Source organism: Salvia miltiorrhiza, chromosome 7 (genome assembly GCF_028751815.1).
Source record: "Salvia miltiorrhiza cultivar Shanhuang (shh) chromosome 7, IMPLAD_Smil_shh, whole genome shotgun sequence".
NCBI classification, from domain to species: Eukaryota; Viridiplantae; Streptophyta; class Magnoliopsida; order Lamiales; family Lamiaceae; genus Salvia; species Salvia miltiorrhiza.
In genome coordinates, this window is record NC_080393.1 from 43695170 (window position 1) to 43711771 (window position 16602).

At 37.8% G+C, this 16602-nt stretch overlaps 1 protein-coding gene across 1 annotated transcript; it reads left to right on the forward strand.

Moving 5' to 3' along the window:
- The first annotated feature begins 6116 nt into the window (after positions 1–6116).
- On the forward strand, positions 6117–10247 carry LOC130996260 (uncharacterized). Its single transcript, XM_057921767.1, has 6 exons — positions 6117–7093; positions 7180–7238; positions 7842–7911; positions 8002–8127; positions 8216–8344; positions 9561–10247. The coding sequence occupies exons 1-6, from the start codon at positions 6305–6307 to the stop codon at positions 10020–10022; spliced, it is 1635 nt and encodes a 544-aa protein (XP_057777750.1). The 5' UTR covers positions 6117–6304; the 3' UTR covers positions 10023–10247.
- The last annotated feature ends 6355 nt before the right edge of the window (positions 10248–16602 follow it).

The following is a 16602-nucleotide window of genomic DNA, read 5'->3' on the forward strand; positions in this document are numbered from 1 at the left end:
GTCAAAACTCCATTCAGTTAACAGGCATCTAAGTTTGCGTGTAAAGTTTCGTTTTGATCTCTATCTTGAGATCCCTCTGGTTTTGAGTAAAAATAGCCTATAGGTGTATTCCCCCCCCCCCTAATACACCTATTCGAGATCCTCCGGACCTAATATGCATCAACGAAGATAAAAACTTTAATTGTTTCTTATCATCTACAGAGCCCAAAGACGTTGAAGAAGCTCTAAAGTCCACTCAATGGGTCATCGCAATGCAAGAAGAACTCAATGAATTCAATCGGAATTCAGTTTGGGAACTTGTGGATCGACCAGACGATGCAAAAGTGATTGGTTTGAAATAGATTTTCAAAAACAAGAAAGACGAAGAAGGAAATGTAGTGAGAAATAAAGCAAGGCTAGTAGCGAAAGGATACAGTCAAGAAAAAGGAATCGACTACGATGAGACTTTTGCCCCAGTTGCCATATTGGAAGCAGTCAGGCTCTTCTTAGCCTTTGCCGCTCACAAAGGATTCAAGGTACACCAAATGGATGTAAAGTGCGCATTTCTCAATGGAGTGCTCACCGATGAGGTCTACGTGGAACAACCTCCAGGTTTTGAGGTTACAGGACCAGAAAAGGTGTACAAGCTGAAGAAAATGCTATATGGATTGAAACAAGCACCAAGAGCATGGTATGATACTCTTTCTGAGTATCTTGTAGAACAAGGGTTCAAGAAAGGATCAGTGGATAGAACCTTGTTCACTCTCAAAGAAGGAGAAGATCTCCTACTTTTTTAGATTTATTCGATGACATAATCTTCGGATCCAAATCCGAACGCATGTGCAAGAAGTTTGCTGATATCATGACTAATAAGTTTCAGATGTCCATGATGGGAGAAATAAATTTCTTTCTTGGATTACAAGTCAAGCAAACTAGCGAAGGAATACTGATCAATCAATCAAAGTACGCCAAGGAACTGATCGCCAAGTTCGGTATTCAGCACATGAAATCAGTCAAGATTCCAATGAACACAAACTATAAGGTAGATCCAGGATCAGAAGGAAAATCTGTATCGTTAACCAAATATAGAGAAATCATTGGGTCATTGCTGTATTTGACTACTAGCAGACCAGATATCGCTTATGCAGTCGGGCTTTGTGCAAGATATCAGTCAGATCCAAAGGAAGCTCATATGGATGCTGCAAAACGAATTTTGCGATATCTCAAGGGCACACCCAACTTAGGATTGTGGTACCCAGCTGACGATGACTTCAAGCTCACCGGATATTCAGACTCAGATTTTGCAGGATGCAAAATTGATCGCAAATTAACTTCGAGAACTTTTCAATTCCTAGGCAACAAACTTATCTCATGGTTTTCAAAGAAGCAGACTTCAGTCGCCACCTCCACAACTGAAGCTGAATATGTTGCTGTAGGAAGCTGCTGTTCACAACTCCTATGGTTAGTCCAACAACTGAAGGACTATGGGATCAAAGAGAAGGAAGTCCCAATCTATTGCTACAGCTCCAGTGCTATCGCAATCTCACATAATCCAGTTCATCACACCAGAGTCAAGCATATTGCAATCCGACATCACTTCATTCGTGATCAAGTCGAAAAGAAGAATATCTCTATTGAATGGATTCCAACCGCAGTTCAGAGAGCAGACTTGCTGACCAAAGCTCTTCCTGAAGAAAGGTTCAACGATCTGTGTAGAAGGATCGGCCTCTTCAATCCAGAAGAGTGATGCTGTGTTTGAAGATCTCCTCAACACTCACGATGACTGGTGGTCAACCAACTGGTGCTCTACAACTGCTGATGTGGAAAGCAATGAAGACTAGTCTTCATCTGAAGGGAACTTATTCTGATAAGTCAACCAGATTCTGTGGTATCGACTGACTACAGCGATCAGTCAATCAGTAAGTATCTTCAACTTACTCTTTGAAAATCAGTTATTTCAATTATGAGTGTTTTGTTTATTTTCAAAAGTTTTCTCTAACTGATCAGTTTGTTTCAAAATCTTTAACTGATTGTTGGAAAATGAAATATTCGTGAAGGACAAGTACTTTTAAGAAGATTTGAATTTGATTTAACTTGTCCCGATCTTTTCTCAAAATCTTTCCAACATTTTGCCTTTGAAATGAAAATCTTGAGAATCTCATTGATTTGACAAAATGCAATGATCTTTCTCACCTTTTGAAGCTTCCGTCCTCTGCAGTGACGGCGGACGTGAAATTTTCCTTCAAAAACATTTTAGGCACAGTTTTTCGAAAAACTTTTTCATCTTCTTTCTTGGTAAAATGGTCTATTTATACCTTGATGTCTTCTTTTATTTTCTGCATCAACTAACAACTTTCCACAGCCTTCACTGTGAGAACAATGTCAATCTTTTAAAAAGTGGCAGAGAAAAATTTTGTTCCGACAAAGGAGAAATCAATGACTGCGAAGTTATGGAGTGGGAGAATGACGCTCACATATTTGGTCTTCACCGGACCCTTCCATTGGATCTCAACGTCTCTCCGACGTCAAACTTGCTTCTACCCTCACTTATATCCAGCGATGCGAGTGTCTTCCATCCTCATGCTTGGCGTCAAGGAGCTTCAAAGCTTCTAGAGGTGATCAAGTTTATTTCAGATATCTTGTACACCTCCATGGCATGCAACAACAACGAGTTCTCTCTCGTTGTCCGCCGGCATCATCATCCGCACAAGGTCCTTTCTTCAAAGACCTCGTGCTGGCAAATCGATAGTGTTAGTCCTCACGACTGTCACTGATTCAATTTTTCCTTCACACACTCTTCTCCCGGACTCTCCCTCTTTCTCCATCCCCGTCCCCTCTCTCTTCTTCTTAAGCCTCTCTTTCTCCCTCCAATGTAGCCTTCTCCCTTTCTAAGGCAGCCTCCTTCATCCTTCCGTCTCCCTCATCCTCTCGCTCTCCTTCACTTCTCCGTGTCCCTCCTCACCTCACCCTCCCCACTGGCGTCTTCCACTTCTGCATCTCTGGACTCATCCTCTTCTCAAGTCCTCTCACGAGTTCTTGTGAAACGAAGTTGGGTACCATCTGATCATAGCTTCCATCATCAGCTCTCTTTTTTATGTTGCCAAAAAGGGGAAAAGTAGGAAGTCAGAGAAAAACCTTCGAGAAGGTAGTTCTCTGCATCTTCTCGAAAGACTGAAGATGGTAAAGCAATAGGATCACCAGAAGTTGTAAGGATGACCTTTCAGTAAAGACCTCAAGTCAACGGAAAATAAGTGTGAGTGGAACAAGCTTAGGAACATGAAGACTGAAGATGAAGATCAAGAAGTTCAAGGCGCAGACAAGTAGACTGCTGGAGTCCATGGGTTTTCCATGTGTTTTCTTTGTTGTTTTTTGCTCCCTTGTATGTCTTGCCCTGTACCTCAACTGATTTCTCATCAATTTTTCTATAAATGAAAAAGAACTTCTTTTTTATCTCAACCTGAAGACAATGACTTTTTGTCCAGGCTCTGATTAATGTTTTTCTGTCTTGTCCTTGTTCTATTTGAACTGTTGCGTTCTTCTCTCTGAGTACAAGTTTTAGGATCTTTTGTTAAGGGGGAATAGTATTCACCCTGTTTAATAACTTGTGCTTTGAGTTCTGTCTTTTTTGCTTAGAACTGTTGTGTGGTTTTGGCATCATCAAAAATGAGGAAATTGTTGGGAACTTAATGGAATATCCTAATCCTTGTTTTGATGATACCAAAATCAATAGGTTTCTTTTGTAATAGACTAGAACTGCTCGAACTCAAGTGTTCTTTTTCTAGTATAGTTGCTGTTCTGAAGACTGAAGACTGAAGAATAAAGGACTGAAGACTGAAGTTACCGACTGAAGCATCAGTCGAATAATCAATTTTGACTGATTACTTAATGTGTGCCACGTGGAATCAGCGGACTGATACTAAAGTCAAGTATCAGTTAAACATTCTTCCTCGGACTGAACCTCCAACGTTCAAAAGGAAGCCACGCACTCCGGAAGTACAGCCGCATTAAATGCAGAGATCTCAGGATCGTCCTTTCTCTGCAGAGGTCATTCCTCTTTGGTGATTACCTTTTCAGAGATGTCGCATCTCCTGCTCTTCAAGATAGCCGTTCTCACCAAACAAGGAACCTCGAAGATTTAAGCCTCAGCCCAAGTTCAAATTACTCTCTAACGAAAGAAATTTTGAAGACCTTTTCCGTCAACGGATCTATTCAAGACTTCTCCTATAAATAGCGCTCGAGGATCACTTCAATCTTCACCGATTCAATGACATAAGCTGAAACTCTGCCGAAATTGTTTCTCAGCTAAAGCCCAGACTCTCCAAAGTTTGAATCGAAGAAAAGAATCCCAAAGCCAAAAATTAGTCACTGCTGATTACATAAATTCTCTTAGACCTTAGGCAAACCTCGTTTACCCAAAGCCTAGGTCAAACTAACTGCAAAGAACTTGTTCTTTGAAGTTTAGTTGGCAAGTTTTCAAACCTCCCTTCAACCGACTGAATCGTGTGTTTGTGTTGTAAAGGAGTTCAGAAAGGCGTTCTGTCTCCGTGAGATCCTAGTGCCCAGTGCGTGCTAGGAGTGAGAAATCCAACAAGGTGTGTTGGTACTGAAGATTGGATCTTCAGTTATTTCGGTTGTGTGCAACCGTAAGCACATGTTCAGGTTTGCAGTGCACCAGTAAGCACATGCCGAGTGAAGTTGTTGGTCTGATCAACCGACCGTGGATGTAGGAAGTGTTTTTCGAACCACGTAAAAATCTTTGTGTTATTTACAACTTTCAGTATTTACTTTTTACTTGTGCTCTTCCTTTCGTAAACTGAAAACTGATTAATTGCAAAGAGAAACTTAAGACTAACAACGTGCTCAACTCACATGCTATTGCGAAACAAAAGTTTTCCGCTGTGTGTGTTATCAGTCTGACTGATCTATCTTCTGATAGTCAGTATATTTATCAAACTCGACTGAAGCCTTACGTGCATCAGTTAAGTTCTTTTGACTTAACTGATAACTCTTTACTGAAGAGCATTCAGTATCAGTCGTCAACCCTGTTTTGGTCAAAACTCTTTTCAGTAAACAGGTGTCTGAGTTTCTGTTTGAAGTTTCGTTTTGATCTCTTGTAAAGATCGAAAATAGCCTATACGTGTATTCTCCCCCCTACACCTATTCGAGACCCTCCGGACCTAACACCATACCAATACATGAAGCCACACAGGGCAAACACCAACATGTATAGACACAAATAGGCTATTAATTGAGCAAATACAGGGCCAAATCACATAAACAAGGCCACACAGGGCCTATACCAACAAATACAGCCACACAAGGCAACATCTCATACACCAAAAATAATCATATATGTAAATTAGAGACTAAGCACGTAATGAGCAAAATTTCATCATCTCAAACATCAATTCATCGCCCAACCCACTTAAGTCATGCATTTCCACACAAAAAAGAACAAAGAGTGGACGGCGACTTCCACAATTGGAGCATATTAGGGTTTAGATCTGTGTAATTTCAGGTCTAGGATGACCGAAGGGTATAAAGATAGAGAGCCAAATGAAATAGATGCGGCGGTACAGAGGGCTAAGGGGATAGATGCAACGGTACAGAGGGCTAAGGGGTTAGATGTGGCGGTACAGAGGGTGGCGCCGATGGAATAGCGCCAATCAATATTATTGAGATAACAAAAAAAAAATCCAAAATTATTGGGATAGAGAAAGTAATTTTTTTTTTGTAAATTGAATATTTTGATCCTAGGTTTAAATTGAAATATTTTTGGTTAAAATGATACTCCCTCCGTCCCTGAAATAAGTTCATCTTTTTCCATTTTGGGACGTCCCCAAATAAGTTTCTCTTTCTTTCTTTCTATTTTTGGACAATTACCCCACCACTAATAATACTTTATTTATTCTTACTTTTCACTTTTTCACCACACCCAATACTAATTATAACACTTTTTCATATTTTCACAATACTAATTATAATATATTTTCCTCCACTATCAATACACTTTACCATTTTCCTTAAAATCCGTGCCGTCCCCAAAGAGGAACTTATTTTGGGGACGGAGGGAGTATATTTTTGGTTAAAATGATAGGACAAAAATGGACATTCACCCTAAACATAAGAAACCATTGTGGAACTCAAACGGAGGGAATATATATTTACCTAAACCAGAACAAACAAGTGTTGGGGTTAGAAGGAAAGCTAACATCTTCTATTGCAAGCCTCCTTCACTGCCCTAGCGCAACCATGAAAACCTAGCTAGGGTTACGTATTCGATTTGCATTCCTAAATTTCTTTTCTTTTACACCGAATAGCATTCATGGCAAAGAAACCTAAAAATTCTCTGAAAAATGGGGATTCAAACGATGTTTCCAAATCCAAGGACGCTTCCAATTCATCCACAGTTTTCAAGACCCTGTTCGGCGAAGTTCCTGGGCAAGACTCAGCTGCAAATTCTCTTTTCTCGGATAACAATCCATTCCACCGGAAATTTCTAAAAACGCAGCCGCCAAATGAACAATCGATATTAGGGCTTGCAGGAAAAGATAAGATGGATGCCGAGTACGAGGCCAATTTGGAGGATTCTGATTTTTCTGAGGCGAAGCAGCCCAAGAAAAGGAAGAAATATAAAGTTAAGAAAGAAAGTTCCGGTTCTGATACTGAAGTGGTTGAGGAGATTAGCAAGAAGTTTAAGAGAGCCGAGCTGAAAGAGGATGAAAATAAAGAGAAAAGTAATTTAGGCCAGGAAACTGTGCAGAAAGATTTTGAGAGAAATGGTGAAAGTGGTGTTGATAAAAATGAAAAGAAAAAAAAGAAGAGGAAGAGAGATGAGGTTGAGGCGGAGTATGAGGCGAAGCGATACGGGATTACTGATGAGATTGATGAAAGTAAGGGCCAAACTAATGTGGTGGGTGAGAAGAGGAAGAAAATGGATAATCCAGAGGATATGGTGGTGGCAAAGGAAGATTTTGATGATGAAAGCAAGCTGTTAAGGACTGTATTCGTTGGGAATTTGCCGCTGAAGTTGAAGAAGAAAGAATTAGCCAAGGAGTTTGGGAAGTTTGGTGAAGTCGAGTCTGTAAGGATTCGATCTGTTCCCATTGTCGATGTGAGTCTGCTGCCTTGGCTTTCTTGTGCTTCTTTCTTTGGATTGTGTTGTGTGTAAAAGTGATGGTGGTACTCTCTTGTTTGCAGGGAAAAATGCCGAGGAAGGGTGCTGTAATCACGAAGAAAATCAATGAGAATGGAAACAGGTTTACTTCCGATTCGAACATGTTCTGTTTTGTGCCTGTTCATTTTTCGGATTTGGTTGGTTTTATGTGGCAAAGGAGACAACTCCGACCGTAGTTGTATGTGAAATAAGACTGTCAAATGTACTAGCAAGTAGTGGTCTCCTTAGCTGACCAGAAAGAGAGAAGGAAATGCTGAAATCAAACTCAAATGTTTGCAATGTGGATTCTTATAGTAAATTAGATCCTGATAATTGTTTTACTTGTTTAATGTCTATCAGTTATGTGTATTTGCTATCTTAGTTGACTTCGTTATGCCTGACTACCTGGAAGGTCTAATAAAAATTGTGTAAACATGCTGCTAGACTCTGTATAAGTTCACCTGTTTAAATTTGTGTATCTATATGGTACTAGTAATGACGACTAGTCCAGCTGACATTGGTGTTGATAGCCTGCCATGCATATGTGCTTAATTCCCATCAGTTGCTACGTCGTCGAAATCCATTCAGAAAGTTGGCATACTTCTCTTCTTCCAGAAGAAATTGCCTGCACATGTTTATAAGGGAAAAAAGTAGTATTTGGCGTAGTCCAAGAAACAAACATAAATCGACTATTACTTTTTTGCAGTGTCAATGCTTACGTTGTTTTCAAAACAGAGGAGTCTGCTCAAGCATCATTGGCCCATAATATGGCTGTGGTATGTTACCATCTTCGCATCATTCTACTTCATTTCAAGATAGAAATGCAACAACATAGCGAGCATCAATTATTCATTTGCTTGGCTCAGGTTGCTGGGAATCATATTCGTGTTGACAGAGCATGCCCACCACGCAAGAAATTGAAGGGAGATGCTCCTCTATTGTATGAAAACAAAAGGACGGTTTTCTTGGGAAATCTTCCTTTTGATGTCAAGGCAAGATTTTTTTATCTTCAAAATAGTCGCTTCTTTTGTTTCTTGTGTTCTTCGTTCTAACATTATTGTGCATTTTTTCTTTCCTCAGGATGAAGAGATCTATCAGTTATTCTCTACTATAAAAAATCTTGAAACAAGCGTTGAAGCTGCACGGGTTATCAGGGATCCTGGATCGAGTTTGGGGAAAGGCATTGCATATGTGCTGTTTAAAACTGTGGTAAGAGCAGTATATTTAATCGGTGATGCATTTTATGTCTGATAACTTATGTTTGGTTCTGATTATATTTCTTTTGTATGATATATTTGTTTAATCTCAGTAATCTTTGTATCATTTTGGTGCATGTGCATTGTTTTGGAATTTTAATTTTGAACCTTGTACCGTTTCTTAATGAATTTATATTATCTTCCAGATAGGGGTATTGTTGTAGGATAAATGCAAATAATAGTATATTGCAAATTCTTATATTTCTTGCACCAGTGATATATCTAGCATTTCTCAAAGTATTTTGGATTCTGTTCTGTTTGTACAATGAGTGTAATTATTAGTAGAATGGATGTGTCTTGAGCAATCTAATTGTTAAGAAATTATGCGTATATGTGAAACCAAGGATTCATTTTAATTTGTTGTTGGAATATTGGTAGTGGAGATTATCATATTATGATGAACTAAAGATGCTGGTTAAAAGGGAGTCAGGATAATTTACGGCCTGTGTCTGCAATTCTCAATTGTGTTTCCCGAAAGATAAAACTCAAAAGGAAATAGTAGATTGGGTTTCATGTGAACATGGCTAGATATGAGATTCTGGATGTTTACTGCAATCAATGTATGGAACAGCTTTTGTGCATGTTTTGTGCCTTTCTTTCTGACTTCTATCACTATGTCTCTGATTGCTCTTTGTCCTTGCTGCAAATGTTTTTCCATACAGGCTGATTTTTTTTCAATTTATTTATTTATTTATTTATTATCTGGGTAGAGTGACAAGGGATGAAGGTTCTTGCAATTATGCTTATTAAGATTAACAGGATATATTGATAGAATCTTAGCGGTGGGTCTCTTGTACTTTATCCAGTCATTTGCCCTGAGTTCCTTTTAGAGGTTTTGATTAGTGAGTATAAATACAGAAATAATTGATGCTGTGATTTCTTTTCACATTCTGATGGCTGCTGTTATCTGTGCTAAATAATGATAGTACCACTCTTGTTCAGCTCGCAGAATCGTCTTTCTCCATTCCATTCTAAGACTTTCACCTATGTTTCTAGTATTGCTTTCTATAACATGTCTCAGCATAGCAACCTCGTCTAATATGAGACATCTTTCTTTAAATCTGCCCTAGACGTGTTCTAATTCTACTATCTTGATGTGTTGGCTTTTAAAGTGATTCCTTAACTTTTTTATATGTCTTGTGCCTAACCATTAACTTGGTTACATGAAGGATGCTGCAAATATGGCCGTCAAGAAACGTAACTTGTGGATTCGGGGTCGTGAACTCAGGCTCAGTCATGCTAAACCAGCCGACTCTTCGTTGAAGAGGATGAACACTTCAGAACCACAGAGCAGTAGCGCTAAGAAGTTTGCCGTTGCTTCCAGAACTCCAGATGGTAGTTATAAGGAAAAAGCAAAGGCAAACATCTCTTACCAGGGCTTGCACGCAAGCAAATCTGGTGGACAGAAGAAAGTCCGTACAAAGGTAAATACCCTTGCTGCCAAATCAAAGCCTCAACCTACGAGAGAGAAGAGTTCTGGAACGAAGAAAAGACCATCAGTTGCTGCAAGGAAGGAAAAAGCCCTACGGGCTGCTGCTAATGCTTCGAACGTAGCTGGAACGAAGAGGAAGCTAGGTAACCCAAGCCCCCAGAGTGGTGGACTAAAGAAGAAAGCAAGAACATTCAGGTAGAAGAATCTAGGAGGTGTTCACAAAAACTAGCATTCTCTCTCTTTTTCTTTTCCTTTTTTCTCTTTTCCTCTGTATTTTTCTGTTTAATCTTTAACTGAAAGGAAAAAAACATCAGACATACAAGATAGAACTGTTCTGTTTGTTAAATTACTGGATACAGTTGTGTATTAATCCGAATTTACTACAATTGAACAGTAGAAATATGAAGTGGCGTTGTAGATCAAAGGATTTTTTTTATCTTGTTTTAGGTTGAACAAATAATTTTAAAGATCGATAGATTTTACTTGAGTTGTTGCCTTATGCATTAATCATTTAATTGCTAGACCAATATCAACGCACTCATATAAAACAGGGTTAATAGTATTTGACAAAGTTTTCCGTACAATTTGTTGTATGACACGACATGATAGTGCAATAAATGTATATATACTAATGGCTATGAGTAATTCTCAATTGAGCATTGAATCCACGCCTTCTATCTACAAGTTCGCGAGTTCAAATTCCACATGTAGCGACATAATTTTTTCTTCTTCAGTTTGGTTTGGTTCGTCTGAATCCTTTTTCTTTTCTTTTTTATCTTATATTCAGACCCTTGTCAGTTTCATTCAAAAGAATTATTTGTATGCATTAAAAGTGTCATTTTAATTTATAAAAAGTACTCCCTTCGTCCATCAATCAATTACTTATTTGCCTCTAAAATTGTGTCCACCAATTAACTTGCCCACTCTGCTTTTTGGACATATATATCATCCCTTACTTTATAAAATTACCACCTTTTACCAAATGGGCCCACCATATTACCTTTTAACATAACTAATTAATCTAGCCTAATTAATCTCACCTAATTAAATTGGGCTAACCTATTTTTTTTTTTTTTTTTTGTCATTTTCGGCCCATGTATTGTGTAGTTGCCTCCTCATTTTATTCTCTAAAATGGGCATTCTTATCAAATCGGCTGAAACCCTAAATTTACTCCTTTCCGCTGATTTTTCTCTCCTTCCTATTCTCTGATTTTTACATGGTTCGGAATACTGATTCATACATCCACGGTTAGTTGATCACACTGACAATCGATTAGACTCATGCTTACGGGTGCACAACAAACCTTCAACTGAAAACTTTTTTCAGTGCCAACACACTAGGTTGGACTTCTCTTCCTTAGCTTACTGGTGCTAAGTAAACCACACGTTTAGCTTGCGGGTGATAAACAGCCTAGTGTTTAGACAACTGTCTCGAATAGGGCTGGTAATCGGTCCGGTTCGGTTATAACCGAACCGGTTTACCGGTTAACCGGAACCGATTAACGGCCTAAATGATAACCGAAAACCGAACTGATTTACAATTCGGTTAACCGATTAACCGGTCCGGTTAACCGGACTGAAACTGAAAGCACTCATTTCATAATTGATTTCATAACTGAAATTAACCAGTTAATTCGGCTGTTTTCAATTTTCGCTCAAAAAACCAAAGACTGCCGAAGACCATGGAGTGATACTACTCTTTCACTTGTCTGAACAAATGCAAAATCACAAACTCAAAGGCCCAGACTAACCACAATCTATGATTCATGAACAAGCACTCATTTCATAATTGATTTCATAACTGAAATGGTCACAAATGAAGACAAAAATTTATCACCTAACTCAGGAGCAAACACCCAAAAAAAATTGACAGCAGGTGACCAACGAGATGCTAAAGATAAAAAAAAGCTCCCATCCAAACTTACATCGGAACTGATTTAGTCGACAACTGCTATAGGTAATTAAATAATGGCAGATCCCATTCTACCTACCTAAGTCCGAGAATCCACTGCGTCTGAGAGTGAGGGCGGGGTCAGGCGCGGCGCAGAGCAGAGCTGGTCCTGCGTGGTGCGTGCAACGTGCTTGCGGTGCTGGGAGAGGCGGCTGCGGCCTACAGGGTTTGCTGGTTGAGCACGGGGGGCAGCATCGCTGGTGAAAAGAGGCGCCGGTCGCCGACGTTGACGATGTGGGAGGGTGCGACGCAAGGGAGGCAGCAGGGCAGGAGGCTGCGAATTGCGATGAATGAAATTGAAAACTGCCCTAGCTAGACTAATTTGGGATTTTTGGGTATTTTGATTATTTTCTAAATTCCAATATAATAAAATATAAATATAAATTAATTAATTAATTAATAGTGTTAAACCGGTTAATTCGGTTTAACCGGTTAACCGACCGGTTAAACCGATTAACCGATTAACAACAAAAACAATAACCGATAATCGAACCGAACCGGTAAAAACCAGTTATCGGTTAATCGATAACCGGTTTTTTTGGTTCGGTTACGATTTTAACCGGATAACCGGAACCGATTTACCAGCCCTAGTCTCGAACACTCTCTCTCTCAAACTCTCTTTTCTCACTCTTGAAAAGGGGTTCGAATTCCAACTAGGATTACTGAGAACATGCTCTCAGTAATCAGTTTCTAGGCTAATGATTTGCATGTATATGCCTAAAAAAACTAAGAGAATATATGTTATCAGTTAGACTGATAGTTAGAATGATGGGTGTTCTCTTCTTCAATTCAAACTGATTGCAGTGAATTTGCTGAGTCTCGAGTTCGACAGAGTTTCAGCTTGTGCGTTGAATCGGTGAAGAATGAGGTTGATCATTGAACTCTATTTATAGGAAGCATCTTGAGAAAGATCCGTTGGAGGAGGTCTATCTTCAATAATCTGTTGTTGTGACTCAAATTCAAATTTGAGCTTAAGTCCTCAGTCTTCATCCTCTCTAAACTAAAAGAAGAATGGTCATTTCTTTCGTATGAGAGGGTGCTGCAAAATAAAGCAGCACGAAAGGGAAAACTCCGTATTCTGAAGGACGATTCTGTAGATCTTCGTATTAAATGCAGTTGTACTTGCTTAGTTTCCACGTGGCTTCCTTTGAAGTGAATGAAACATCCTTAAACTGAGAATCAGTTTGGGACAGAAAATAAATTCGAGGATTCAACTGATACTTTACTTCAGTATCAGTCTCTGCTTTATCCGACGTGGCATGTATCAATGTTTTCCTAATACTGATACTTCAGTATACGTGTCCTTCAGTATGAGTCAGCAGTCTTGAGTCTTGGTCTTCAGTTTGACTGGAACTTCAGTCTTCAGTCTTCGATCTTCATTCTAGCTAAAAACATGGACTCTAACACTTGAGTCTAAAATTACTCTAGTCTAGTGAAAATAAACTAAGTGTTTTGGAATCATCAAAACAAGGATAGGATATTTCCATTAATTTCTCAAGAAAATAATCTTTGATCAAAAAAATTCAAATCTTGTGCCCTAGCGTGCTCACGCTCCCCTAATCAGGTCTTCACTATCTATGTGCTTCATCTTCTGTGGATATATGTGTTTCATATTTGTGCTTCGTCTTTCCTATGATAAAATTATCCTTGTGTGGATATGTGTGATTCATTGCTTGATATGTTGTGATCTATTGCTTGACTTTTGTGCTTGCATTCATATGATGAAATTCTTGTTAAGGGATCTTAGTAAAGGCACCGCTAGGCTAGAAATCTCTAGTATTTGGAGGCTTTACCTCGAATGAAAATCTACCCTCGTTAGTTTTGCATTATCCTACTGTGATCTGTTGCCTGACTTTTGTGCTTGCATCCCTATGATGAAATTCTTGCGAGGGATCTTAGTAAAACACTTAGACAGTCAAATTGGATGAACACCTTCTGACTATGTTGTGCACAAATGTCTCCATGATCAAGCAAAGTCGATCATACAGCAAGAAGAGTTAGATATTTCATCCTATCAGCTCAAGCCAAGAAGCAAACTCAGGAGACCACAGACGAGATGCTGATAATTCAAGATTCTCATGGATCAACCAAGCTTACCTGCAGAGGACTCCACTTAGACTAAAGAAACTTCTAAAGTTGGTTCAACAAGAATGCACCTTTAAGGGTATAGAACCAACACTTTGGTAGGATATCCAACAATTGGTATGATATACCAACAATCGGTATCATAACCAACAATTGGTATCAAGACCAACACTCTAATATTGAAGTGATAAGAGACGTCATCACTCAAGGGGGAACTCTATACAAAGATCATCAAGAAGCTGTAACACCCTAATTTTCATATGCTTTGCAATTTAAAAAAATATATATAGAGAACAAAAGATAGAAAAATAGAATTTTCTTAAATTATACTCCCTACATCCCATTAGTAGTGTCTCACTTTTCTTTTTGGGTTGTCCTATTAATAGTGTCTCATTCCCTTTATGGCAATATTCTCTCTCTATATACCTAATATTTAAATAATTTCCACCAACCCACTTTATCTACTTTCTACACACTCCTTAATCTCCGTGCCCAAAAGAAATGGGACACTACTAATGGGATGGAGGGAGTAAAAGTTAAACTAATTTAAAATCAACTTTTCAAAACTAAAGTAGTAACATGGAATAAAAACGGTAAACTAAAGTAAAATAGTAATAACGAATTCAATTTAAATGTTCAAAAATGCTAATACTTAATCTCTAGTCATTCTCAACTTCCATGGTCACCTCGACTCTAGAACTGCAAAACTGAAAAGATAAGAGATGAGCATATTGAAAATATACTCAGTGATGAATATAACAAATATCCATACATGTCACATATGCAATCAAATCATGTTATCATAACATGTAATACTTGCAAACATGAGCCAAAGGGTAGAGACCCGAGCCCCTTGACTAAACATAAACATAGCTTGAGTCGATGGGGTAGAGACCTGAGCCCATGACCAATTCGTGAACTTATAACATGAATCGATGGGGTAGAGACCTGAGCCCCATGATTAAACGTGAACTTATAACATGAATCGATGGGGTTGAGACCCGAGCCCCATGGTTAAACGTGAACTTATATAACATGAATCGATGGGGTAGAGACCTGAGCCCCATGATTAAATCTTAATCGTAACTTAAGTCAATGAGGTAAAGACCTGAGCCCCATGACTTAATCATAATCTTAAAAAGAGATTCATGTAAACACGTAATCAAACATGAAAAATAAAAACATAGATAACCATATGAATAAGCGTGAAATCCCTCACCTTAAAGTCGAAGCTAATAAATCAAATTTGGAATGAGGGTCTTAATCGCACCGCACCTAATTCAATAAATACAATGCTTCAATAAAAAAAATCCTACAATAAGTTAGACTAAAATCCTATAAACGAATCTATATAATCGTTAAAGTATATATGTATAATTGCATATATATATATATATATATAGGGGGCCGCTCCAATGAGACCTCCTAATTTTAGTGAGATCTAGGGCACAATCTGGTGCGTTTATTTTATCAATCATATGGTTGATATTGTGTCTGGAGGGTGATTTTTTTTCGCAGGGTTCGAATCTTGGAGGGAGCAGAATATTTTAAATTTTATTATTCATCAGTATATACTGCATTGTTCATCAGTATATACGGCCCTGTTCATCAGTATATATGTTTTATTCATTACGAATTTTTTAAATTTTATTTTTCATCAGTATATACATCTTGTTCATTAGATATACATTTCGTTCATTAATATTATATGTCTTATTCATTGTACTCATGTTACACGAAAAATAGGGGGTCTCACTGGAGCGCGCCCCTATATATATATATTATACACTTTCCTTCAGAATTAACCCTATTTCGTAATTGCAGAAAATTAATCTATAATAATTGTGGAATTAAACCATCTGATTCAAACCCATTTAAAAATTTTGCTACCTTAATCGAACGTATAAATTTTGCAGACTCCCAATTGACCACAAAGATAGACTCTACTTATAAACATCATTTTTAACCAAAAAAAAAAATAATAATAAAAGTAATAAAGCTACAAAGAAAACGCACTAATTAAACAAATTATATTTGGATTGACCTTTTATATGAAAATCTCTATAGAAAAGAATCAAAAGCCAAAGGAATTCCAATTATCTCTATATATGCGAAAAGATATTTTACTAAAACATATATTTCAAGACAAAACTAATCAATTGAAACCTTTATAAATATTTGTAAAAAAAAAAAAAAAATAATAATGTTCTGATGTAGCATAAGCATCTTCGATTTTTGGCTGAGTGGAAAAGAGGGTAATCATAAATAAATATTTTCTATTACTAATCTATGTTCAAAGGCTTACTAAATAAACTAAAGTAAAATTCATGAAATCTACGCGTAGAAATAAAGGAAGAAAATAGTGTACCAAATTCTTAATTCTTTGCTTTGGTTTCTGCGTGTGTCTTTGTGTGTTTTTAGCGTAATAATTGTGCTTCTATTTATATTACTCCATTCGTTTCAATGAAAGCGGTGCGCTTCTTTTCGGCATGAAAATTAAGAAGAATAAGATTGTAGTGTAAAAGTGTGTAAAGGTGTGTGAGACCACATTATTTGTATTGCAAATTATTACCAAAAAAGAAAATGCACCACTTTCGTTGGGACGGCTCAAAAAAGAATACGAACCGCTTTCGTTGGGACGGAGGGAGTAGTTTCTAAAGAGTTTTTGATAAGTATAAAGATTATATTTTATGTATATTTTCTTATAAGCTAAGCAAAATAAAATAAAAGATGATGAAAAAGA

Excerpts from the sequence above, each read along its gene's own strand:
- LOC130996260 (XM_057921767.1), top strand. The coding sequence starts at position 6,305 with ATGGCAAAGAAACCTAAAAATTCTCTGAAAAATGGGGATTCAAACGAT. Across the intron at positions 8,128-8,215 it reads ATCTTCCTTTTGATGTCAAG|GATGAAGAGATCTATCAGTT; the intron begins GCAAGATTTTTT and ends TTCTTTCCTCAG. Across the intron at positions 8,345-9,560 it reads ATGTGCTGTTTAAAACTGTG|GATGCTGCAAATATGGCCGT; the intron begins GTAAGAGCAGTA and ends GGTTACATGAAG.